Below are 27,032 nucleotides of genomic sequence, written 5' to 3' on the forward strand. Positions count from 1 at the left end.
GAGGCAGGGAATGTGCAAATCGAGGAGAGGGGGGACGGACAGCCAGGATGGGGTCCAGCTTGAGGCCCTGGGTTCCTCGCTGATGCTCTATCCAGGCTGAGTGTCCCGGCGTCTTGGGACCTGGATTTATGTGAGCTGCGGTAGTTCCCAGGCCGGGAGTGTCCCTCCGGCAGGCCCGTGGTGCCCCCGTTTTGCATCAGGACCCCCCCTCGGATGCTCTGAGCCACCCTCCTCAACCCGGATCTAAAACCCGGGACACAGCTATCAGGCCAGCCTCTCTCTCCACCCCACCCCCTCTTTCTGGCGTCCATCCCCTCCCCAACACCACCTCTGCTGCTGCCTCTGGCTGTGGACCTGCACCTCTTCCCCATCCCCACCAAGCCTAGAGAGTGGGGTGAGCCTGGATGAGAGCCCCCTCAGCCTGGGGCTCTCCCAGGCCATGGCCCGAATGCTCCCAGGGAGGAGCCCCGGACCCTGAGCATCTGCTAGAGGCTTGGCAGAGGCCTCGCGGGGACCGTGTCTTCTGAGGACAAAAGGCGGCGGCCAGCAGGCAGACGGGAGGGGGCGGAGGGGTGTGTGGAGGGAGGGACCGGCAGCCAGGCGGGCAGACCCGTAGCAGGGGCCAGCGCTGGCCCCCCTCCCAGCTTGGCGATGGCATGAAGATGGGGGTGGGAGTGTGTAGTGGGGGAAGCACCAGCCCGAAATCCCACCTGCCAGCTAGCTGGGTATCCCAAGGCTGTGTGCTGGCCACCTGGTGTTTCCCAACACCCCCAGCCCTGCCCAGTGCACCCCTCTGGAGCCTGCTTCCCCTGATGTCTGCGATTTAGACCAGCCCAGCTGTATCCACGGCAACAGAAGCAGGAGTGTCACTGGCCGCCAGATCACTGAGGGTCCCACAATGTGACCTAGGCTGTGATTTATTCTGGGTGAGAAAAGCTTGAGCCCCCTCCCTGGATTCCAAAACAGCCCTGCTGAGAGAGCCCAGCCAGGTAAGTAGTCAACATCCCTCTACTAAGAATGGGGGCTGGGACTTCTCTTCTGTCTCCCCACACAGATTTCAGAGTCTCCATCACTGCCATGCTTTCTGTCTCTCTCTGATTGTTAGTCTCCCCCCTCCCTGCTCCATCACAAGGGCCACTTGAGCACCTAAGACTAGAGAGTCCTCTAGCCATCTCCATCTTTCTCAACCCCAAATGTCCCATGAGAAAGGGAACCACCACCTGTTTCTCCCGCACAGGGTCTGTTTTTATCATGACAGTTGCATTTGAGCAAGAGGCTGTGTTACTATCTTCTTGTGTGCTGGCTGTGGAAGGCATTCCTGGGGGCAGGCGTGCTCTCCTCACAATGCCTGCACCCTGGGCAGGCTCAGCCGCCTGCAGCTGCTTCCTCTCTTCTTCTTCCTCCTCCACTCACCTCCAGGTTCTTTGGCCTGCATGCAGGGTGTGTGTGTGTGTGTGTGTGTGTGTGTGTGAGCAGGCAGGTGAGTAGACATGACAGAGAAGCTGCTCCCAGCCCAGACCACCCACTACTCCTTCTTTCCATCTTCCCTCCCTCCCTCCCTCTCTTCCTTCCTCCTTTCTTTCTTTCCCTCCCTCCTTTTCTCCTTTCCTTTTTTCTTTCTTTCTTTCTTTCTCTCCCTCACTGTTTCTCCCCACAGGTAGTAGACTTTTGCTCACTCACCACTGAAGCTATTGCTTTGGTTCCAAGATAGGGGGAGGAAGCCACTGTAGGGCTAAAAGGAAGGTGAAATGCAGGTGGGGAGCATTTCTGGGTCCCAAGCTGCCTGGAGGTACTAGGACCACACCACACATCAACCTGCAGGGGCCAGACACAGCATGGTGGTACCCACAATGCGGACCCCAGCGTCTGTTACAAGGATGTCTATCTCTGTTTCAGACATTCGTGTTGTGTCTGGGACCCCAACTCTTTAGCCTTGTACACAATGGCCAGTGGTCTGTATGTCTGGAGGAGCAAGAAAGCCTGGTGCATGGAGAGCATGGATTCTCCAGGGACACTTCCCCCAACTACCAGCTCTGCAAGTGTAGTGAAAGCGGGCCACTTACTAAATCCTCAGTTTTCCCATCTATCTATCAAGGAGATGGGTGACCCTCCCATCATGGGTGTGTGTAGTGGCTAAATGAGTCGGTGCATGGAAATAAAGGATGTGTAGAGAAGTGGCCCTGAACCAATGTCAGCAAAGCTCATGGCCAATATTGTTGCTGATTATTCACAGTTAATATTGTTATTATTTGGGGAAGGGACTAACTCCTCTTCTCCAGGGTCTTGGTGGAGATCTGGGGAGGGTAGCCGAAAGGTAAGTGGGGGGGGGGGGTTAGTAGAGCAGAGGCCGGATCACTCTGTTATAACTCCTCATTTGTAGGGAGTGATAAGTGGTGGCTGTGGGCCGAGCCCCCTGCCCCCACCCCACTCAAGTCTCCTTTCTTTGCACTTGCCCCCATCCTTCCCCTCTCCTCCCCCACCTGTGCAGAAACAGACACAAACACACACCACACACACAGGCTCGAGCCCCCACCCCACCCCCACCCCCACCCTCAGTGATCTAGCAGAGGCCTGGCTTGCAGCCTGCAGTATTCCTGGCCCTGGTGATGTATGCGTCTCCCTGTTGAGGGGAGACTTGGCAAGAGTTTGGCCTGTGGTCAGTGGTTGGCAGGGCCTGTAGACAAAGCTGAAGAGATAGCAGGGCTTTGGGTCGAGCTGGGGTGTGGCCCATGCAGCAGCCAGACCTGTTGGGGACGGGTCCCAGGGAGTTGTTAACCTAGAGTTTGGGCGGGGGAAACAGTGGGGTCTGCTGGCTGGCTTCTGGCTGTGGAGAAGTTGTGGAACACTGGTTGAGGGCTTGCTGCTGCAGAAGGGTCCTCAAGGCTAGAGAGAAAGAGGATGGGAAAGACTGAAGCCCAGAAAACCCCCTATGTGGGGGCAGAGGGGTGGGGCTTTGGGGTATAGAGTAGACTTTTCTGAAGAAGCATTTGGTGCAGAAGGGAAAGGACCCAGCCTGTGGTCTGGAGGCATCTGGCCCGCAGCAGGGGTGTGTATGTGCAACTGAAAACCTGGTGCTATGTGTATAGTGTGTTTGTGTGTCTATTCATGGGCACTGTGGAGGTGTATGAGTCTGTGTGTGAACAGGTAATGTGATGGTACAAGTGTATGGGTGTTTGGGTAGGCTTGTGTATGTGTATAGGGGAGTGGGTATGACTTTGCATGTCTGTCTGGGTGAGCAAATGGGCATGTTTGATTCTAAGTCTGAGTGAAGGTTTTTCTCTGAGCCAATAGCCCTATTGAATATCTGGTTGTATGTGTGTGTGGTATCAATTTGTCTTTGAGTGTGCATGTGTGTAAGTGTAAGGGTTTCAGAATGCCTAGGTATGTGTGTCCAATTAGGGGAATGCCTAGTTGTATCTGATTGTGTATATCTATGTGTGCTCGTGTGTGCATATGAATATAGGTGCAAATAAATAGTGTGTGAGTGTCAGGGTATGGGCATATGTGTGTGTCCATATGTATATGGCAGGGTATGTGTGTGAACACATGCTTCCATGTGGGTGTGCCTGCCATGTATATATATGAATAGGCCTGTGTATGAATGTCCATGTGGCTTCTCCAGCATTTTAAATTATGTATGTGTCTATGTGTGCATGTTTGAGTACATTTTGTCTGTAGACAGACCTAATAGGTTCACACCTAGTTGAGGAAATGTTAGTGTAGCTGGCCACACTAGTATAAGGAGAACTAATTGTGTGGGTAAGGGAGAGTGTGTGAATACATGTTTTGTACATAAAAATATATTTTTTAGGTATGTATATGTGCACACATTTGATTATATATATGGGTAGGGCCGGCGGAGGTTTATGCCTATATATATATGTGTGTGCACAAAAGGCAGTGTGCACAGGTGAATGGAGGCATTTGTGTATGTGTTTAATTGTGGGTACACTGTTATGTGTGAGTGCATGTCTGATTGTGGTATGCATGAATAACTACATTTCATAATACTTGTGTTTACATATCTCATGTTTTGTTTTAATTTCTAAGTATGAGTGTGAATATGTATAGATTGAATGTCTATATTGTGTATATGCTAGTATATGTGAACATCTGGCTGTATGAGCATTTGAGTGAACATGTCTGTATATTTCCTGTGTGTTCTTGCACATGTGTGTGACTATGCCTATGTGTGTGCCTGTCTGAATATACAGATATGTGAATGAACCAAGTTGTACAGTTCTAATTATTTGTATATGTGTATTGGTTTAGATAGCATTGATTTTCTGGACCATATGTTGTGGAACAATGTAAATGAATGTTATGTGCTTGCCATTATTGGTCTATAAGTGTGTTTGTGTGTGTGTATGAGGATGTCTTTTATATATGTGTGTCTTTGATGAGTGTTATGAATTCTTGTGCAGATGTACGAGTATGTGAGAATATGTGACTGTTCTTCCATGTGTGCATGTGTGTGAGCATACCTTTGTGCCCAAGGCTGTCTGGAAATGGAAGGGAAGTGTGAGTGAGTCTTCTTTGTTTGCATCCTTCTCATGTGGGTATATGAATGCATGGGAACATATGCACATCTGTGATTGTGTGAATATGTTTTTAAGTACATTTATGTCTCCATGTCTGATTGTGCACAGAGTAGTGAATGCTGTGCAAGCCTACATACATGTGAATATGCTCACAAGTGTACATGCTCAGTTGTATGTATAAGTCTATATATGTTAGAATATCTGTATATGAATACATCATCTCATTGACAATCATGTATGCATCTGGGTGTTTATATGTGTGAGGATACCTATGTGTTAATGTGTGTGAATGTGCTTATGTGGTCATGTCTAGATGTATGTGTGTGTATACATTTGAGAGATCAACTCTGTGTTACGTTTGTTCAGTTTCTCATTGGATGCAATACAGAGTTTGCCTGTCTGTGGGCATGTGTAAGTATGCCTGCATGTACACCTGTGTTTGTGAGTGAATGTGTGTCCTTCATGAGCATTATTATGTCATATGAGTGTGTGTCATGTGTATATGCCTATGTCTGAGAGTAAATGGATGTGCACATGTGAGATCAAGTGCAGTGTGAGTGTGCATTGCTATAAGTGTCTATGGGTAGGGATGAGTGTAGGGATTTGTGCATGTGCTTCTCTGATGGTATGTGTGTGAGAGAGATATTGTTCTTGAGCCTGTGCACATAGGCTCTGTCACTAAGCGAGTGATAAGGGAGGGCACTGTGTCTGTGATGCTCTGTATACACAAGCGTGTATTTATGTGTATGTTTGACAGTCGGTGGCGCCCTGCCAGACCATATCTGGTTCTTACTGTGTAAACATCCTACAGTATGGCAAATTGTAACACCTGGGTAATCCATGACCCCCTTCTGGGGACTCTGGTTTCAGGATAGTTCATGTTATCATTCACACTCAAGAAGTAAGAGCCGGCCTGACCTGTGGTGGTGCAGTGCATAAAGCATCGACCTGGAAATGCTGAGGTCGCCGGTTCGAAACCTTGGGCTTGCCTGGTCAAGGCACATATGGGAGTTGATGCTTCCAGCTCCTCCCCCCCTTCTCTCTCTCTGTCTCTTCTCTCTCTCTCTCTCTCCCCCTCTCCTCTCTAAAATGAATAAATAAATAATTATTTTTAAAAAAAAGAAGTAAGAGCCAATCATGGCTGATGTCCTACTAAGGAAGGGGGTCAGTGACCTCTTTAGAAAAGTATTTCTTGAAACATGAAGACCTCCCTTCCCTTTACCCCACCATCAAAATTTCAGGACAAAATGGTATTGTATGGTGTTGGGGGTTGTAAATGATTTCACAGAGAGCACCCAAATTATTTCATCCAGGCAGAAACCTAGATGTGCATGTGTAAGTGGAGGAATATATCTGCAGAGAGCAGGGAGAGAGGGAAGCGGCGAGGAGAGAGAAAGTATCTACATTGTGTGTGTGTAAAAGAGAGCCTTGGTGTTTCTAGGTAGGGTGTATATGTGAGACATTTGGATGTACAGGTACACCTTGTTTTTCAAAAGTTCTCAGTAAACCATTTCCTTTTTGCAAAGACCTACCTTAGTAAGGTAATGGCTTTTTTTTTCATAAAAGCAAAGTGGCATAATAAACTTTCAGACACTGGGAGATAGTCTTCACTTTACACCATTTCAACTTATGAAAGGCTACATAGGAATGCTCTGTTTTTGGATAGCGGGGAAACATTTGGGAAGGAGAGTGGGGGTGAGGATGTATGTGAATGGCATGTTTGTAAGGTTCTATGAGAGCATCAGCTTATTGGGATAGAATGGTATGAGTAAGTGGTTGGGTGTGGCTGGGTAGGAATATGTGTGAGGATGTGTATTTTTGGGGTATGTGAGTATGTGCAAGAGAGGATGGGTGGTATCTGGATGATGTATCTGTTTGATGATGTGGATGTATCTGTGCTGCATGTGTAAGAAGAGGTGTCAGTCGGCCTAGCGTGCGGAGGACCCGGGTTCGATTCCCGGCCAGGGCACACAGGAGAAGCGCCCATTTGCTTCTCCACCCCTCCGTCGCGCTTTCCTCTCTGTCTCTCTCTTCCCCTCCCGCAGCCAAGGCTCCATTGGAGCAAAGATGGCCCGGGCGCTGGGGATGGCTCTGTGGCCTCTGCCCCAGGCGCTAGAGTGGCTCTGGTCGCAACATGGCGACGCCCAGGATGGGCAGAGCATCGCCCCCTGGTGGGCAGAGCGTCGCCCCTGGTGGGCGTGCCGGGTGGATCCCGGTCGGGCGCATGCGGGAGTCTGTCTGACTGTCTCTCCCTGTTTCCAGCTTCAGAAAAATGAAAAAAAAAAAAAAAAAAAAAAAAGAAGAGGTGTCAGTGTTTCTGCGTAGAGTATGTGTATGAGGGTATATGGGCGTATTGGGGTGGGAGGCATTCAAGTGTGAGCATATCTGGATGGTGTGTAGGTGGGTGAGAGCACAAGTGTATCTAGGCAATGGAAGCATATGATGGAATATATCTAGATGGTGTGTGTGTCAGAGAGAAAATTTGGGCACATCTTGGTGAGGGTGGGAGTGTATGTGAATGTGTATATAATTGGAGGGTACTGTGGATGTTGTATAGAGTGTATTGAGAGAGTATGTGTGTATCTGCATTGTATGCATGGACTATGAGTATTCTAGATGATGGTGACTAAGGGAGAAGGAGGATCTGCACTGTGTGTATGTGTAAGAGTAGGTGTTTCTGAGTGTGGTGGAGGTATGAGAGCACAGATGTGTCTGGTGGGAGGAGTGTGTAAGTATAGCTGGATGAGGTGCAAGTGTCTAGGTTTATTGGGGTTGGCTTGAGTGTGAGTGAGTTGGGGTGTGAGTGGGTGTATCTGGATGATGTGTGTGCAAGGTGTGTATGTATCTGGATGGTGTGGGGGGTACACCTGGGCTGCATGTGAAACAGTATATGGGTGTATTTTGGGTGGAATGCATTTGAATATGAGTGTATCTGGATGATGGGTGGCTGTGGCTGAGAGCACAGGTATATTTGAGTGGCAGAGCAGGCACTAAGCTATATCTGGATGGTGTGCTGTGAGAGCTTTGGTTTTGTATCTGGGTGTGTATATATTTGTGTATTTATGTGAGTGTATATATAACTGGATGAGGTGTGTGAAAGAGAGTTTGGGGGCATATGTGGATGCGAAGTGTGTGTTTGGAATATGCATGCACTCAGGTGGTGTGGAGGGGTTGAGAGAGCATTGGATGCACCTGGCCAGTGGATTATATAAGGAGTTGCATTTCAATGGCATGTGTGAGAGTTGGATATATCTCCGTGGGGTGTGTGAATGAATGCAGATATATCTAGATAGTAGTGGAGTGTATCTAGATTATGTGTGTGTGTGTGTGTGGGGGGGTGAGTGTATCTCAATAATGCATATGGGATGAATCTGGATGGTGTGTGTATGTATGAGATGATGGGTGGATCTGAGTAAGGCCATGTGACTGGAGTTTGTGTTTGGTGTGCACGCGCGTGTGCGTGTAAATGGATAGGATTTGTATGTGAGTGGGTGTCTCTGGACTATATGTAGGTGGGTATTTGTATGTGCATGTATTTGGGTTGGGAACTTGTGAGTGTGAACACCTGAGTGGGGTGTGTGTAAGTGTAGTGTCTTTGAATGGTGTGTGCCATTTTGAGTGTGTCTTGATACTGTGGGTGAGAGATTGTAGAAGTGCCTGGGTCATATATGAAGGCTCTGGGTCCAGAGGTAAGAGAAATGAGTCAGAGTGTACCTCACTGCCATATGTGAGAGTGTGGGCTGTGTTGAGAGTTTGCATAAGTGTGCTGTATCTGGGTGCCTGTGACTGGCTGTAGGTGTATTTGAGGTGTGTGTGTATGAGGATAGGTGTGTTTAGATGGGATGTGTGTGAGAATGTGGCTGTGTCAGTACTGAGTATGTGTGTGAAAGTGGGTGTATCTGGCCTGACCAGGCATTGGCGCAGTGGATAGAACATCGACGTAGGATGCTGAGGACCCAGGTTCAAAACCCCGAGGTTGTCTGACCTGTGGTGGTGCAGTGGATAAAGCGTTGAGCTGGAATGCTGAGATTGCTAGTTAGAATACCTGGGCTTGCCCAGCCAAGAGCCATATAGGAAGCAACCACTATGAATAGATATTTCCCGCTTCTCCCCCCTCTTTCTCACTCTCCCTTTCTTTCTCTCTCTTCAAAAATCAATAAATAAATTTAAAAATCTAAAACAAGGCCCTGGCCAGTTGGCTCAGTGGTAGAGCGTCGGCCTGGCGTGCAGAAGTCCCAGGTTCAATTCCCGGCCAGGGCACACAGGAGAAGCGCCCATCTGCTTCTCCACCCCTCCCCCTCTCCTTCCTTTCTGTCTCTCTCTTCCCCTCCCGCAGCCAAGGCTCCATTGGAGCAAAGATGGCCCGGGTGCTGGGGATGGCTCCTTGGCCTCAGCCCCAGGCGCTAGAGTAGCTCTGGTCGCAACAGAGCGATGTCCCAGAGGGGCAGAGCATCGCCCCCTGGTGGGCAGAGCATCGCCCCTGGTGGGCGTGCCGGGTGGATCCCGGTCGGGCGCATGCGGGAGTCTGTCTGTCTCTCCCCGTTTCCAGCTTCAGAAAAATACAAAAAAATAAAAAAAAAAAATCTAAAACAAAACAAAACCCTGAGGTTGCCGGCTTGAGCGCCGGCTCACCAGCTTGAGCGTAGGGTCGCTGGCTTGAGTGTGGGATCATAGACATGACCTCATGGTCGCTGGCTTGAGCCCAAGGTTTCTGGCTCGAGCAAGAGGTCACTGGTGTGGCTGGAGCCCCCTGGTCAAGGCACATATGAGAAAGCAATCAATGAACAACTAAGGTGCCGCAACATCTCTCTCCCTTTCTGTCTATCTGTCCTTTTCTCACTGTCTCACTAAAAAAAAAAAAAAAAAAAAAAAAAAAAAAAAAAAAAAAAAAAAAAAAGAAAGAAAGAAAGAAAGAAAAGTGAGTGTATCTGAATAGTATGTGTGAGAAGAACATGCATCTATTGGATCAAGGTATATGAGAGGGGGTATATCTAAGTAGGCTGTGTGGGGTTTTCTCTGCATGGTGCATGAGGAAGAGATAGGGTCATCCAGGTAGTATCTGAAAGATAGTGTAGAGGTGAATCTGTGCAGGGTGTGTGAGTGTGAGCTCTGTGGGGGGTGTGCATGTGAACATATCTGGTTTGTGTGTATGAGAGTGTTTGGTGTATTGGGGTGGGGAATGGATCTGAGAATGCGGGTGTATCTATGTGTCTATGACTATATGAGCACATCCATGTGTACGTGCAAACATGTGCTTATGCTAGGATGGTATGTATCTGTATGTGTGCATGAGGTGAATGTGTTTCTACATGTAAATAAGTTGGATCTACAAGGTCTCTGGAGCCAGACTCTGAGTTTGAATCTTAGTTCTGCCATTTACTTGCTGTGAGGCTTTGAGCAATTTACCTAACCTCAACTAAGCTCCAGTTTCTTATTTGTAAGTAAGGGTAATTATACTACCTATCTCAGAGGGTGAGGATTGGATGAATTAATATTTGAAAAGTACTTAGGACAATGACTGGCACATAATGAGTCCTCTGTGCCATATAAGGTATTAACCAGCACGATAATTATTACATGAGCTGATGTGTAAGTAACATTATGTGTCCGCCTGCGAGCGTGAATGAGTCATTTCTATGTGCGTATTTGCTACACCTGTATCCATGTATATGTATGACAGAATGAGCAGATCCTGTGTGTCTGTGAGAATGTGTTTGTACATAAAACAAGGTTTGTACTTTTATGTGTCCCAGTGCGTATATAAAAGCATGGATATATGAAGAAGGAAGTGTGTGTCTAGAGGTTGATGGAAGGGCTTTGGTGCTGGGTATGTATTTCACAATGCACAGACATCTGTGTACATGAGTGTGCACATCTGGACCTATGGTAGTGTTGTGTCCATGTGAATACAGATATTCCCTGCATTGCTCTTCTGTCAGCATATGTGTGTGTGTGCACGCATGTGTGAGAGTGTGTCTTATCTGAATATGTCAACAGGTAGGCTTGTAGTGGTCAGGATGTACATGTGTGCTTGTGAATGTCTGTTGTGTCAGTAAATGTAAGAATGTTGGTATCCATGTTTATATGTGATGATGTGTGTGTGTGTTTGTGTGTGTAAGAGATTTGAGCCTATCTGGCCATGTACTAGGATATATATCTATGGTAGTGTTGTGTCCATGTGAATCTGTGTTGTGAGTATGCGTAAGTGTGAATAGTTGTGTGCATCAGAGGGTTTGTATCTGTGTTTATAAGCATCAGTGGCTATGTGGATATAAATGCGTGAGTCTGCACTGCTCCATATGACTGCTTGCTTCTGTGTATGTAGCTGTGAGCCTGAGTGCTGTGCTTGTATGTGCAAGCATGTCTGTACTGTGTGTATGTGTGCCAGGGCAGATTTATATACTGTGTGTATATATGTATGTGTGCGAGGGGAGGGTTTGTGTAAGATAGTGGGTTTTAATCTCTTCGTGGAGGAGCCTAGGGTGGGGGAAAGCCTGAATCTCTGGGATGTAAGCAGGACTTGCCTGTGTCTGAATGTCAGCTCTGTGCATTCATGATTGTGTCTGACAGCATGTAGGTCCATATAATTTGGTTTATAGGCGTATGTGTCTGCATGTGTCCATGTAAATATTTGTGTCTCTGGCTAGGCCTGTATTTCTAGAAGGGTGCCTGTGTGTGTATGGGTGTGTGTGTTTTGTATAACTGTGTAACTTGCTGGTAGGTAGGTACTGACACACATGCCTAACTATTTCTATGTACAAGAGGTGAGGTGTGTGTGTGTATGAGCACTTGCTTGCACTTATCAGCTAGTGTAAGCCTGAAGGTGAATGCAAATCTGAATCTCCATGTACGCACATGCCTGTGTGCACACATCTGTCTGTGTCCGCTAGTGTGTCTGTGCAATGTGTCTGGATGTGAATGTGTTAGGGCACACAGAGAAGGCGATATATGTGTATGGTATGGAGTAAACTGAAGAGGATATAGGGATACTGGGGTTCGATGAAAAGAAATTCCTCACATTTTCTTTCTATTCTAGAAACTGATAAGAAAAAAATGCAAAGTTTTAGGAGAGTTATGAAATTTGTTTACAACTTTCAAATGATTTTTTTTCACAGCACACTTGAGCACATTTTTGGAACTATCACTTTTTTATTTCCTCATGCAAATTGTAGTGGCCAATATCGATGCCCACTTCTTCTGAGACTTTGGTTCTGACTGCCTTGATTTATTTTACGGTCATTTAAATTTTTATTTTTTTTTGTATTTTTCTGAAGCTGGAAATGGGGAGAGACAGTCAGATGGACTCCCGCATGCGCCCGACCGGGATCCACCCAGCACGCCCACCAGGGGCGAAGCTCTGCCCACCAGGGGTGATGCTCTGCCCCTCCGGGGCGTCGCTCTGCAGCGACCAGAGCCACTCTACTGCCTGGGGCAGAGGCCAAGGAGCCATCCCCAGTGCCCGGGCCATCCTTGCTCCAATGGAGCCCTGGCTGTGGGAGGGGAAGAGAGAGACAGAGAGGAAGGAGGTGGGGGTGGAGAAGCAAATGGGCACTTCTCCTATGTGCCCTGGCCGGGAATCAAACCCGGGTCCCCCGCACACCAGGCCGACGCTCTACCGCTGAGCCAACCGGCCAAGGCCAGTCATTTAAATTTTTTATGGTCACTTTTATCATGATTTGGTAAATCATTTGGTGCTGGGCATAGATCTTCTACATCAAGTTACTATGTATCTAGGTGAAAAAAATAATTGAAGCAAATAACTATTAGTTTTGACAAGGATATGAGCTTCCATCACGGCCTTGCCATTTCTTGATCTTTGAAGGCACGTTGTTGAAGATAAGCTCCATTCCATGGAGGATGCTCAGGCACAATTTCCCCCTGTGTCCTCGTAATTAGCTTGAATGTATGAAGCATAACTGCATAGTTCCGCAGGTCAGCAAAGCTCACCTCAAATGCATGAGCGTTGGAGTCATCAAGTACCATCTGGGTTTCTCTGAAGCATCAGATGCAGTTTCTAGCATTGAATATGGCTGGTGCTTCCACACCATACCAAACTTTCTAAAGAAATGGAACAACTGCTTGTTTGTGCATCCTCTTTTCACCTCTCTTTTATAACTGTCTTGTTCTTACCATGGCCAGGCAGAGACCCAGGTTTTATGCTCGAAATAGCTACGTGATCTCTTCTGTCTTGGTAGTCACCAGCAACAGGGAACTGCTTGCATAACTAAGTGACTGCAAATGGTCAAAGAGTATATTTTATTGGTTAAAACTCCTTTCTCGGCCCTGGCCGGTTGGCTCAGTGGTAGAGCGTCAGCCTGGCGTGCAGGAGTCCCGGGTTCAATTCCCGGCCAGGGCACACAGAAGCGCCCATCTGCTTCTCCACCCCTTCCCCTCTCCTTCTTCTCTGTCTCTCTCTTCCTCTCCTGCAGCCAAGGCTCCATTGGAGCAAAGTTGGCCCAGGCGCTGAGGATAGCTCTGTGGCCTCTGCCTCAGGCGCTAGAATGGCTCTGGATGCAACAGAGCGACGCCCCGGATGGGCAGAGCATTGCCCCCTGGTGGGCAGAGCATCGCCCCTGGTGGGCGTGCCGGGTGGATCCCGGTCGGGCGCATGCGGGAGTCTGTCTGACTGCCTCCCCGTTTCCAGCTTCAGGAAAAAAACCCACAAAAAACCTCCTTTCTCATCAATAAGTAGAACTTGGATAATTCATAGTCTTTGAATTTTGTGCTTCAAAGATGGGATCCTTCTTTAAATCTAACGACTTTTTCTTTTCTTTCAATCAAGCATGATGTTGAAACTTCTTGTAACAAATGCTTATGAATTTGATATACAACAGAAAATTTTCATTGTTAGAATTTCAAAATAATGATGAAGCTTTCCCATAAGTAGACACAGACATTGCTCTACTCATCTTAATAAGTCTTGGCGTTACAACTAAACACCCCCCAGGGGGCCGTCCTTGATCTCACATCTTCTAAGTTGAAGTTTGGCTTTGTATCCATAAACCTTGTCAACATATTTAAAAAAAAAAAAACTTTGTCAGTATACCCTTATGTATTTTTAGTGTCTTTAATTTTTTTAATGTAATTTTATTCATGTGCTCAAAGAACCATTTGTTGAAACCAGTAAGCATCAAATCTGCAACGCGAAAAATCACTCACATAGAAACGCTGAAATTTTTCTTTTAGCTCATAAGTCTTTTACGAAATCCTTACACACTTGGGTTTAAAACAATAGAGGCCTGACCTGTGGTGGCGCAGTGCGATGGGGCGTCGACCTGGAACACTGAGGTCGCTGGTTCGAAACCTTGGGCTTGCCTGGTCAGGGTGCATATGGGAGTTGATGCTTCCTGCTCCTCCCCCTTCTCTCTCTCTCTCTCTCTCTCTGTCTCTCTCTGTCTCTCTCTCTCACTCCTCTCTCTCTAAAAAAATCAATAAAATAAAATATTTTAAAAAAATAAAACAATAGAGAAGGGTGTAGTAATCCCAATGCTTCACAGAAAACTGATACGCAGGTGGGTAGTGCCTTGAATTTAATTAAATTCACCTAGGATCATTTACTGTGGAAATCAGACTTACAGAGAAGCTTTTATAAGGTAAAGGCTCCTCCGCGAATGAATCTTGGTGTTTTCAGAACAGATTCCAGATATGAACTTCCATCACGACACCAGCATCAGTCCAAAGTCTTATGGAGCGTTTCCACAGTATTTCAAAATATTTGTGTATCACTTTGAATATTTCAACCTTACTTTTTATTTTGGTGCTTCTTAGAATCCCTTCAGGATTTCTGACTAATCCTATGAACCAAGCACAGTTAACTAGCATCCAGAGATGTATCAATATAAAATGAAAAGTCTTTGATTCAACAGTCATCTGAATTAATGTCATCTTGATGTCCTTTAACCTGTCCATGCTGGCTTCTAACAGCAATACTTGAGAGTGGCCCCTTTCCTATTTTTTTTTTTTTTTTACCTCATTGGTTTCAAATACCATGTGGACAACTTCCCAGCAGAGTGCTAGCATGTGAAATTCTACTGGGAGGGACATCTTAGCTTTCCTTGTTAATTGTACAGCCCTGCCACTAGGGGGTTGAGCTCTATCTAAGAATGTTCTAAGCCATCTAATAAATGAGACTGATCTCTTAATTTGAACTTCTAGTTGCTTTAATAAGGCCAAATCTTTCTCTGTGTGATAGTTTTGTGGTCAGTTAAACAACATAACCTCCTGAGAAATGACGTTTCTTTTGATAACTTTTCCACACAAATTAGACATGTCGGCTGAGGAAGAAAGGACTAATTAGACAGCTAAATCCAAATTTGAGACAATCTTCATTAAATTGCTTAAATTAAGACATCCTGGATTTTTTTGGATGGGAAACTGCTGTGTTTGTCTTGTGAGTCTCCTGATTTTCCAGTTTTAATAAAAAGGGCTATCATGATGGGGGAAAAGAAATTTTTTTTTTTAATTCAGTGAGAGGAGAGAAGGCAGAGACAGATTGCTGCATAGGCCCAGACGGGGGTCCACCGGGAATCCCACTAGGGGGCGATGCTGTCCCCATCTGGGGCGTTGCTCCTTAACTCCTCTTAGTCCCTGAGGCGGAGGCCATGGATCCTCAGCACCTGGGGCCAACTTGCTCTTATCAGCAATGGTTGCGGGAGAGAGAGGAGAGGGAGAGGGAGAGAGAGAGAAGGAAGTGAGAGGGGGAGGGATGGAGAAACAGATGGGTGCTTCTCCTGTTTGCGCTAATCAGGAATCAACCGGGACATCTACACGCCAGGCCAACGCCCTACCACTGAGCAACCGGCCAGGGCTGGGAAAAAATCTTAAAAATTAAATCTATTTGAATATAAAATACTGGAAGGGTCAGTGAAGCATCCACCGGGTATAATAAAAAGAAAAACAAATGTCGGAGACTTTCAGAGGTAGGTATAGATGTAACTTTATTGGCCAGTTTCACCTGCGCAGGGGCGAGTTCCCTGATGTCCGGAGACACCGTACTCAGTCTGAGCTGCAAATGGGAACCGCCCCGGGCGCTTACAGCTAGTTCCTTATATATCCTAAGTAAGCAAGCATAAATACAGAAGCAAAAACAGCAGTCACTTATTTGCTAAGGGAGTTGCACATAGCATAGCAACAGGGGCTGGGTCTAGCTCATTGGCAAACTTCAAACATAAACTTCTGATAAGGGTCTCTAACCAATGGAATGCAAACGTTTGTCTTCCTTTGTTCTTAGCCTTACAGGGTCCCTATCCTTACCTCCCTGTCTCTGCGTCTACACTCTAACAATCCCAGCACACTTTCTTGAATCTAACAATTTGATCTTTGCTTGATCCTTACAGTCAGCAGATCTTTGTGACTTCTGAAAACTGAGTTTTCAATAAACAAATTTTAGATCTGCATTCTTAAGAAAGCAACACTTTGAAACAGCCATAAAAACCTAGCTTTCCCTTTAATGAACCAATTTAATTCAAATACAGTCAGGCTTCATTCATTTACCGACAAATATTTTGACCCCAAAGTAAAAGATAATAATTAACTATGACATTAATTATGAAATCCAACCAAGAATCAGGTTTGGTTAATTGTTAGTATTAAAAGCCAACAGCAAATAAGTCAATAAATAATCTAAGAAATAATAAAAATAATATTGTAATGTTTAAAATCTTCTTTATGAAATACTTAGCCTGACCAGGTGGTAGCACAGCGGATAGAGCTGGGACACAGAGGACCCAAGTTCGAAACCCTGAGGTCGCCAGTTGAGCGCTCTAGTTTGAGCAAAGCTCACCAGCTTGAGCCCAAGGTCGCTGACTTGATCAAGGGGTCACTCGGTCTCCTGATAGCCCCCCAGTCAAGGCACATATGAGAAAGCAATCACTGAACAACTAAGGTGCTGCAACGAAGAATTGATGTTTCTCATCTCTCTCCCTTCCTGTCTTTCTGTCCCTATCTGTCCCTCTCTCTGACTCTGTCACACAAAAAAACCTTACTGAAATGCTTCTGAATGCAATGATACACAGATATGCTTCATACTATTCTGGAAGTGGGGAAAGTGTGTGAGGGTATAGATGAAATAAGATCCTATGAGTTGATCCGCGGTGAATCTGGGTGATGGGTACACTGAAGTTCATTCCAGGAGTCTTTCTGCTTTTTTCTGTTTCAAATGTTCTAGAAGAAAAAAAAATCTTTTATAAAGAAGCAGCAATCAAGAAAATCAACTAACTAATTATATTCTTCTTAAGAACACCTAATACCATATAATACTAATAACAGCAAAATCATACAACCCTTCTATTTCTGTAGGAACAAAAGTTGTGGAAAGTAAGAATGAGATTAAATTAAAAGAAAACGAAAACTGTACACTTATGGGGAAAATCAAAATACCTCACTGATGGTGAACAAGTGGCAATCAAAGCAAAATCAGAAGACGATCAACAGGAAGAGACCCTAACATTTACAACCTCCCTTTTCACATGGCCCCCTAGAGCCCCATCTTGCTCTGGCACTCTGCTGTGGTAGGTGCCCACCAGCTGGGCGGCTCTGCTAATGTTTCTACCTGTGTGTGCCGGGCTGGCTGCTCTGTACACATGCATAGGATGTCTCTTGGTGTATACCTCTTGCAGAATGTGTGTATCATGTAAGTTCATCTTTGTGCTGTGAGCGAGTTTCCGTGCATACATGTCTCTGAGTGTGTCTGTTTTCATGGCGGTTTTTCTCTCTGTGTTTGTATGTATGTATGTAGCAGGGTTCAAGTGCATGTGAGCGTGCTGGCCTATGTACGTGCCTTTGAATCTGAGTGTTAATGTGTGTAACAGTATTTATATATGTGATGATATAGGTATGCTACTGTTTACATACTTGTGTTGCAAGAGTTTGAATATGTGAGAGGATTTGAATAATCAGGTACAGTATATTAAGACCAAGGGGATATATGAGTCTGTGAGCATATGTGTGTGACAGTGAGTAGGTTTGCAAGTGTTGTGCATGCACACACTAGGGGAGTTATAATTGTGGGTTTGTGAACTGTTGTACATGTATATATGTGAGTGTATCTGTGTGTGTGTGAGTAATTCTCAGCCCTCTTATTCCCAACACCCTCTTTTATGTAACATATTTTGTAATGCTCCTTTACTATCTGGACACGAAGCTCTTAATATAACCTCTCTGCACATATCATTTCAAAAGGAAATCCATATAGTATTTTATACAATAGTCACTTTGTATTAACTCTAATACAAATAAAAACAAAGTAACTTATAAGAAAATAATTTGTATGTAAATTTACATAGTCAGTATGTAAATACTTGACTATGACACTCCCCAGGAGATTCAATGAAGTAATTAGAGGCTGTTACATCTTATAATGAGTAAAAGTAGATTAAGGAAAAGGGAGAAAAATCAGAAGCAGCCCCTTGCAGAAAGTACAGTAAAATGACAGGCAAAGGCTTAGGGCTGAGATTTTTCTGAAATAATGAACAGCTCAAGGAAAGTGCTCCACCAAACAGAGCACAATCTCCTGTGCACTTAACTAGTTACATTCCTAGATAATTCAGGCTACAGTAAATCCTCAGTGTTGTCAATAGGTTCTTGAAACTGTGGCAAAATGATGGACAATGAAACCGGTTTAAGCATAGGCTAATTGATATAAACAAGATCACATTCCTATGGCATCTCATCAACACTGTAACCAAATGACAACGAATGAAACATTATTCAAGGAACTACTGTATATTAAAAGCAGGGGACAGTTGTCTTCACCTGTGAAATAGAGGTAGCTTCTAGGTTCAGTCCATTACAAGTCCAAAGTCCTAGGGGATACGGGACATATGTTGGCTGTGTGGGACTATCCTGCACATCACTGGGTGGCTAGTATCCTCACCCTGCACCCCTTAATGTTAGAATGACACCCTACACCCCAGCATTGTGACAACCAAAACGTACCTACAAATCTCCAAAATGTCCCCTAGAGGGCAGTAACACCTTTTCTGAGGATGAAGTATGGCGTTTAGGCATGGGTACACGGTATACCTGCCGAGTGAATGTGTGAGTGTGAGTGTGTGTGTGTGTGTGTACACGCACGGGTGCAGCATACACATAATGTCCCTATGTGTGATGTGGTTGCTGTCCGCGTATCCCCATCGCAGTAGGCTATGTGTCTGTGTGAATTGTAGGTGCTGTGCATCTGTGTCTAAGAGCATTTGGGCCCAGGGGGCCCAGGCCGTGGCTGCCAGTCTATGCTCAGAAGAACCCCCTCCTCACTTATTTATACAATTGCTCCAGCTTTCCAGGCACCACCAGGGTTTTGTTTATTTGCTGCTATTTTTTTCTTTTGATTTATTTTAGTGTTTCTTTTTGTTTTCATTGAGACTGTGGACTACACATTATCCACCTTCTTGGTCTTAGTGCGTCTCTCTGTCTCCCTCTCTATCTTCATCTTTTCATCTGCTTATCTCTGTCTCCTCTCTATCTTCATCTTTTCATCTGCTTATCTTTGTCTCCCTATCTTCATCTTTTTTTCTGCCTGTCTCTGTCTCTGCCTCTGTCTCCATCCCTGCTCTTCATCTGTCTCTCACACCCCACCCCATCTATATTTCTCTTTATCTTTTCTCTTTCCTTGTATTATCCCTCCCCTACTATTTATCTACTTCAATATCCACTTATCTCTCTCTCTGCCCACTTCCTTCCCACCTTTCCTCTCTTTATTTTTCTATCTCTTTCTCTCTATCTCTCTTATCTTTCTGTCTCTCTGGTTTTTATTAATTTTTTAAAATTTATTCATTTTTTTAGAGAGGAGAGGGAGAGAGAGAGAGAGAGAGGAGAGACAGAGAGAGAAGGGGGAGGAGCTGGAAGCATCAACTCCCATATGTGCCTTGACCAGGCAAGCCCAGGGTTTCGAACCAGCGACCTCAGCATTTCCAGGTCGACGCTTTATCCACTGCGCCACCACAGGTCAGGCTGTCTCTGTGTTTTCTATATTTATCTCCCTTCTCTGTCTCTTCTGCTTTGTCCATTTCTGAGTGTCTCCATCTCTTTTTCTCACTTTTTCTCCTCTTCCCTTTTCTGTCTCTATTTCTATCACTTCTCTGTGTGTAAGGCTGTGTCCCCTTTCTGTCTCTCTCTGTCTCTCTCCTCTTCTCTCTTCTTCTTTTTTTTTTTTTTGTATTTTTCTGAAGCTGGAAACGGGGAGAGACAGTCAGACAGACTCCCGCATGCGCCCGACCGGGATCCACCCGGCACGCCCACCAGGGGCGACACTCTGCCCACCAGGGGGCAATGCTCTGCCCCTCCGGGGCGTCGCTCTGCCACGACCAGAGCCACTCTAGTGCCTGGGGCAGAGGCCAAGGAGCCATCCCCAGCGCCCAGGCCATCCTTGCTCCAATGGAGCCTTGGCTGCGGGAGGGGAAGAGAGAGACAGAGAGGAAGGAGGGGTGGGGTTGTGGAGAAGCAAATGGGCGCTTCTCCTATGTGCCCTGGCTGGGAATCGAACCCGGGTCCCCCGCACGCCAGGCCGACGCTCTACCGCTGAGCCAACCGGCCAGGGCTTCTCTCTCTCTTTAAAATTCAATTTTTCTGTCTCTATAACCTTCCTCCCTGTTTCCTCTCAAGGCTAAGGAGTGTGTGTATATGTGCGCATACACATTTACATATACCCAACTGTCAACTGGTCCACAGTTCTATGGGAGCTATCAGGCCTTGAGGGACTAGCTGAAAGGGGCCTGTCAACCCCACTTCTCTTGAACCACAACCCTAGTGCCTTCTTGTGGCCTACTGGCACTGGCTTTGAGATTTAAGGGTGCCATCAAAAAAGCCTGGCCCCAGGCAGCTGTGGCAGGCCAGGCTGGATTGAGCTGGAAAACAGTGTAGATGGGAGACTTTTTCCTGGGAAAGAGGAGGGTAGAAAAATATCCACTCAAACTCTGTTTCCCCCAACCTCAAGCCCATCCCAGTCCCAACAATAGTTCTGACCTTCTGCTTCTGCTTTGCCACATTCCCTCTGGGACCTGTTATCTTATCACTCCCACACCCTCTGCCCCAGCCCTCACACACCAGATTCTGCCTGTTTCCTGCCAAGCCCTGCCTGTGCCCTCCAGCTCCTACACTGTCCCGGCTGCTAGTTCAGCAAATCCTCCCTGGATGCCTCCAGGCCACCCTCCCTGGTCCACCAGCCCATTTAGTCCCTTAATCGTTTGGTTGACAGCTTTGGACTGAGGGTCTACCTCCAGAGGAGAGTGTGTGAGTCTACAAGCCATGCCCTGTAGAGCCTTTGTTCTCATAGGAAGAGGCAGGAAAGAAGTCAAAATTTAAAAGTAAAGTAATGCAGTGCGTTAAAAGAGATAAATTTTAAGAAAAGGAATAAAGCAGAGCAAAGGATGGGGGGTGCTCTTATTTCTCACCTGGATTACTTGCAAGAGCCTCCTACGTAGTCTCCCCACTTCCACAGTTGCCCGCATGGTCTGTGCTTTTCACAGCAGCAAGTGGGACCCTGTTCAATCCCGAGTCGTAGCCCATCTCACCTCTGCACACAACCCCACTCATGGCTCCCATCTCACTCAGAGTAAAAGTCACAATGGCTTACATGATCTGGCCTTGCCACCTTTCTGACCTCACATCCTACCCTTTTCCTCTCACTCACTCTGTTCCACCCACAGTGGCTTCCCTGTGCTTCTTCAAACGCAAAGAGGGAGGGGGGAAGTAAGACACAGTGTGGTGTCACTTCGGAGCCTTTGCTCTGGCTGTTCCCTCTGCCTGGACATCTCTTCCCCCAAACACCCATATGACTAACTCTCTCACCTCCATCAGATCTTTGCTCAGGTGACACTTCCATGAAGACTTCCCTGTCCACCTCATCTAAGATTGCATCTCCCTCACCCCTAACACTTCCTATCCCCCTTTCCTCTTTTTTTAATTTTCAGGAACTTATCATCATCTGACCTACTATACCTTACCTGTGTATCTTCCTTATTATCTAGAATGTCAGCTCCGCAAGGGCAGGGATCTTTGTCTGGCTCACAGCTGTATCCCCAACACCTGGCACACAGTAGGTACTTAGTAATTGGCTTTTCAGTGAATGAATACACACAAGCATACCTACATCTTTATAGTCGCACACTCTCCACTTCACTTAAAAACCCAAGTCCTGCCCTGGCTGGTTGGCTCAGTGGTAGAGTGTCGGCCTGGTGTGCAGGAGTCCCGGGTTCGATTCCCGGCCAGGGCACATAGGAGAAGCGCCCATCTGCTTCTCCACCCCTCCCCCTCTCCTTCCTCTCTGTCTCTCTCTTCCCCTCCCACAGCCGAGGCTCCATTGGAGCAAAGTTGGCTGGGGCACTGAGGACGGCTCTATGGCCTCTGTCTCAGGTGCTAGAATGGCTCTGGATGCAACAGAGCCACGCCCCGGATGGGCAGAGCATCGCCCCCTGGTGGGCATGCCGGGTGGATCCCGGTCGGGCGCATGTGGCAGTCTGTCTGACTGCCTCCCTGTTTCCAACTTCAGAAAAATACAAAAACAAAAAACAAAAAACAAACAAACAAACAAAAAACCCAAGTCCTTCAGGATCAGAGAAGATGAAGAGCTTAGTGAAACTATATATTCGTAACACATAGATACAGATAACAGGACAGCAAATCCCAGAGGGAGGGGGTGAAGGAAGTTAGGCGGAGGGGGACACAGGGGGTGTAATGGGGGGCATGTGGTTGGGTGGTAAGGGTGTTGTATTGAGTGGAACACTTGAATCTATGTTAACACAATAAATTAAAATTAATTTAAAAATGAAAAACAAAAAATAAAACCAAGTCCTTGTCATGGCCCACAGCCCTACATGACCTAGAGCTAGAGACTTCTGTGACCTTACCTTCCACCACTGTCTCCCGCCTGCCCTATTCCAACACTCTGGTTTTCCCATTGTTCCTTGAGCAGGCTAAGCACATTCCTGATCATGAATAAAGAAAACTATGTAATGAGTGGTTACCAGCATTAAAAAAATGAAATAGAATAGAAACTAATGGGGTATATTAGATGTACACTCAGTACTGTTCTGTACAAACTTTTGATTCAGCTGTGTGTGCACATGTGTGTATGTGTGCCAGGTTGTGGTGTAAAATCTTACTATAGGTATCAGTCAAAAAAGTTTGAAGAACACAACCTTAGGGCTTTACAAAGAGGGAGAAGAGTGACACCAACATCCTTGCCCCACAGACCCACCAATGTAGGAAACAGGTAACCAAGGACATCTAAAGATATGAAGTACCCTCATGCAGGGAGGAGGGGTAGAAGCGGCAGTGGGCCAGGGGCAGAGCCTGACACCAGCCAGTAAATGGGGTAGAGGGGTGGAGGTTCGGCTGCACTGCTGCAAACCAGCACAGCTAGTAATTCCGGATCCTGAGTGAGAACGATGTGGAATGAAGAAATTAGACTTAAACAGAAAAAGGATAGGATCAAGAGGCCTCTACAATGCCTTTAGCTTGCCAGAGCAAAATAGCCACCCCCCCCCCGTTTGCTTTATTATATAGACATATGCAAATAAGGAAGTATCCAATCAAAGTCACAACTCTCTTAAGGCATCAACAGGAATCCATTTAAGGCTTATACAGAAATCTCCCCACCATGCATAAGTGAAATCAACCAACATCAGAACAAAGGGTGAGAGAAAGGGCATGTAAATATGTAAATTATGCCTGACCGGGCAGTGGTGCAGTGGATAGAGCGTCGGACTGGGATATAGAGGACCCAGGTTCGAGACCCCGAGGTCGCCAGCTTAAGTGTGGGCTCATCTGGTTTGAGCAAAAGGCCACCAGCTTGAACCCAAGGTAGCTGGCTCCATCAAGGGGTTACTCGGTCTGCTGAAGGCCCTAGGTCAAGGCACATATGAGAAAGCAATCAATTAACAACTAAGGTGTCACAATGTGCAACAAAAAACTAATGATTGGTGCTTCTCATCTCTCTCCGTTCCTGTTTGTCTGTCCCTGTCTATCCCTCTCTCTGACTCACTCTCTGTCTCTGTAAAAATAAAAAAATAAAACAAATAAATATGTAAATTTCTTCTAGCAACTTAGCCAAGTGAGGTGAGGGGTTGGGATGGGTGCAGATAGTTTTACAGCCAATATGGCGGTGGTGGGAAGGAGAACAGCCTTTTTGCTAGGTCTTGAACTGCAAGAGCTCTGCTATTTGCAGTCTCCCACAGCGCACAGACACTAACACTGCCCTTTCCGTTTCTTCCTCACCTTTTCTTTCCATCTGTTTCTCCTTTTCTCTTTTTCTTGCTTCTCTCTCCCTCTCCTTTTTTATCTCCCCCTCTCCCTCTCTCCTCCTCTCCCCTATCTCTCTGTCCCCCTTCCTCTGTCTCCCCTTCTATTCCCCTTTCCTTGTCTCTCTGGTTCTTTCTCTTTATCTCTTCTTACTCTTTTTATCCCCTCCATTTCTGTCTCAACTTTTTATCCGTTTGTCTTTGTTGCCATTTTCTCTCTTTGGTCTATCCTTTCTCACTCTTTCTCTGTACCTATGTTTTTTTCTCTGTCTCTCTCTTGCCCTCATCTCTCTGTCTCTACGTCTGTGCCTCCCCCATTACCTCCATTTGCAGGTGCAGCCCAACAGGACAACCGATGGAGTCCCCCAGAGCTCATCGAGTACCGGACTGGCTGACTCCATAAGGTTGGGAGCAGCCCCTGGCCCTCATTATGGCCAACACCACTGGAGAGCCCGAGGAGGTGAGCGGTGCACTGTCCCCACCATCAGCATCAGCTTATGTAAAGCTGGTGCTGCTGGGACTGATTATGTGCGTGAGCCTGGCGGGCAACGCCATCTTATCCCTACTGGTGCTCAAGGAGCGTGCCCTGCATAAGGCTCCTTACTACTTTCTGCTGGACCTGTGCCTAGCCGATGGCATCCGCTCTGCCGTCTGCTTCCCCTTTGTGCTGGCTTCTGTGCGCCACGGCTCTTCATGGACCTTCAGTGCACTCAGCTGCAAGATTGTGGCCTTTATGGCTGTGCTCTTTTGCTTCCATGCGGCCTTCATGCTGTTCTGCATCAGTGTCACCCGCTACATGGCCATCGCCCACCACCGCTTCTATGCCAAACGCATGACACTCTGGACATGCGCAGCCGTCATCTGCATGGCCTGGACCTTGTCTGTGGCCATGGCCTTCCCACCTGTCTTCGACGTGGGCACCTACAAGTTTATCCGCGAGGAGGACCAGTGCATCTTTGAGCATCGCTACTTCAAGGCCAATGACACGCTGGGTTTCATGCTTATGTTGGCTGTGCTCATGGCAGCCACACATGCTGTCTATGGCAAACTGCTCCTCTTTGAGTATCGTCACCGCAAGATGAAGCCAGTGCAGATGGTGCCAGCCATTAGCCAGAACTGGACATTCCATGGCCCTGGGGCCACCGGCCAGGCTGCTGCCAATTGGATCGCTGGCTTTGGCCGTGGGCCCATGCCACCAACCCTGCTGGGTATCCGGCAGAATGGGCATGCAGCCAGCCGGCGGCTGCTGGGCATGGACGAGGTCAAGGGTGAAAAGCAGCTGGGTCGCATGTTCTACGCGATCACACTGCTCTTCCTGCTCCTCTGGTCACCTTACATTGTGGCCTGCTACTGGCGAGTGTTTGTTAAAGCCTGCGCTGTGCCCCACCGTTACCTGGCCACCGCTGTTTGGATGAGCTTCGCCCAGGCTGCCGTTAACCCAATCGTCTGCTTTCTGCTCAACAAGGACCTCAAGAAGTGCCTGAGGACTCACGCCCCCTGCTGGGGCACAGGAGGTGCCCCGGCTCCAAGAGAACCCTACTGTGTCATGTGAAGCAGGCTGGTCAGCAGACAGACAGGGAGAAAGAAGGTCATGGCCACCATGCTGGAGCCAACAGAAAGGGAGGAGTAGAGGAGTAGGACCCCATACAGGAGCTTTTCTTTCTGAGTCCAGGCCCAGCCCTTCAAATCACCTGGTGTCTAGGCACCTTTGCCAACACTTCCCCAGGGGTGGGGCCCTGGGAAAGAGGTGTTTCTAGGGCCTGTCTCTGCTGCCTCCTTTTCCACTTCTACAACCTCTCTCTCTATCTCTCATTCAGAAAAAGAAAACAAAACTGAAAATGCAGGTTTTTCTACTAACAGCTGAGGAGTCAGGCTTTCTTGCTTTAATGTCTCTCCTTCTGACATTGTCCAGAATGGAGAAATTTGTTCTGTAAAATAGACTTCCAGATCTCTTTTGGCCCCTTCTGCTCCCATGTACCCTCCCCTTCCAAGACCTTTAGCAAGGCCTGGATGTTTAGGGAGAAACTGATCTGTTGACAAGAGGGACCAGAGAGGGTGCAGGGTCTGTAGGGAGCGGGGATGTTTAATTGCTATGTTGTGTGCAATGTTGTTTTAGGCTAACCCTGGTCCCAAGCCCGGTCTCCTCTTGCTTCCCACCATGTCCAGACATCCCAAGTGTTTCTTGAGCATCTATCTGAGAAGCCAGGAAGGGAGGGAGAAAGGCCCCCAGGATGGGCCCAGGCTAGGTGAAGAGCAGGATGTGAGCTGCATGCCTGGAGCTGAAGAGACCTGAGCTTGATCGTGTTCTCTCTAGCTGCCTCCTGGATCCCCAGCCCCTAACTTTTCTTTCTGAGGATGGAAACGCACTCTAGCCCCACTAGGGCTGACGTGGGTGCTGTACAGGCAGGAAGAGCGGAAGAGCCCCCCCCCCAGGGAAGTGTAGGGAGACAGCCAAACTCCCCAGAGTAGCCGGATCCCAGAGCCTAGCATCAGAGTGTAATTCAGCCCCAGAATTGTCTCCTGAGTTCACACTCCTCTCCCAAAGATGAAAATTCTTTTGGGACCTTGGTATCTTGTGGTGGATAAGCTCCAAGGCACTGTGGATTTGAGTCCATTTTGTTCTCCTCAATCCTCAAGGGCCTCAAGCCCCTCCGTGGTAGCCCTTGGTCTTCTGGGCCCTCGGCTCCTGACTTTGCTCCCTCCACCTTTACCTCCTCCCAAAGTGGAGCAGACCATAGCCAAGTTCCCTAGGTGGGCTATTCCAAGCTTCCCTCCTAGGGCAGAGTCCACTCTGGGATCACACTTAGGCCAGTTCTTTTAAACTGGGGATCCAAGCTGGCACTCCTTCGCCTGGTCTCACCCAGGTTCTTTGTCCCCTTCTCATTTCCTGGTGGAGGGGAGATCTGTATTTATCCACCCTCTTTCCTGACCCATTGAAACCCTTGTCTTAAGTTCCTGCCCAACCCAACACAACCTCAGAACTGAAAAGCCTTGACCCCAGAAGAATGGGGAAGGCACTATAGGCAGGAGAGACATTGATGAACCTGGCTGTGGAGTTGCCCTGGAGTGGCAGGGCAGAATGGTTGAGAGACTGGGGGAGGGGGTATCTGTTCTCTCAGTGATAGTGATGGGGGTGCCTTTTCCAGGGTGTGGGTCGGGGGGGACCCACAGGGGTGGGGGTACATAGGGTTCATTCAGGAGGGTCTTCCTCCATTTCTTTTTTCTAACTGCCTGGATTCACCATTGGATTTTGTAA

The 27,032-nt window shown here is 47.1% G+C and overlaps 1 protein-coding gene across 1 annotated transcript; it reads left to right on the top strand.

Moving 5' to 3' along the window:
• Window positions 1-587: 587 nt before the first annotated feature.
• GPR173 (G protein-coupled receptor 173) lies at window positions 588-26,903 on the top strand. Its single transcript, XM_066250153.1, has 2 exons — window positions 588-989; window positions 24,110-26,903. Exon 2 carries the CDS (start codon window positions 24,207-24,209, stop codon window positions 25,326-25,328), a length of 1,122 nt encoding a protein of 373 aa, XP_066106250.1. The 5' UTR covers window positions 588-989; window positions 24,110-24,206; the 3' UTR covers window positions 25,329-26,903.
• Window positions 26,904-27,032: the final 129 nt, after the last annotated feature.

The sequence above is a fragment of the Saccopteryx bilineata genome, chromosome X, assembly GCF_036850765.1.
Source record: "Saccopteryx bilineata isolate mSacBil1 chromosome X, mSacBil1_pri_phased_curated, whole genome shotgun sequence".
Lineage (NCBI taxonomy): Eukaryota > Metazoa > Chordata > Mammalia > Chiroptera > Emballonuridae > Saccopteryx > Saccopteryx bilineata.

Coding starts and splice junctions, on each gene's coding strand:
- GPR173 (XM_066250153.1), top strand. CDS start 24,207: ATGGCCAACACCACTGGAGAGCCCGAGGAGGTGAGCGGTGCACTGTCC.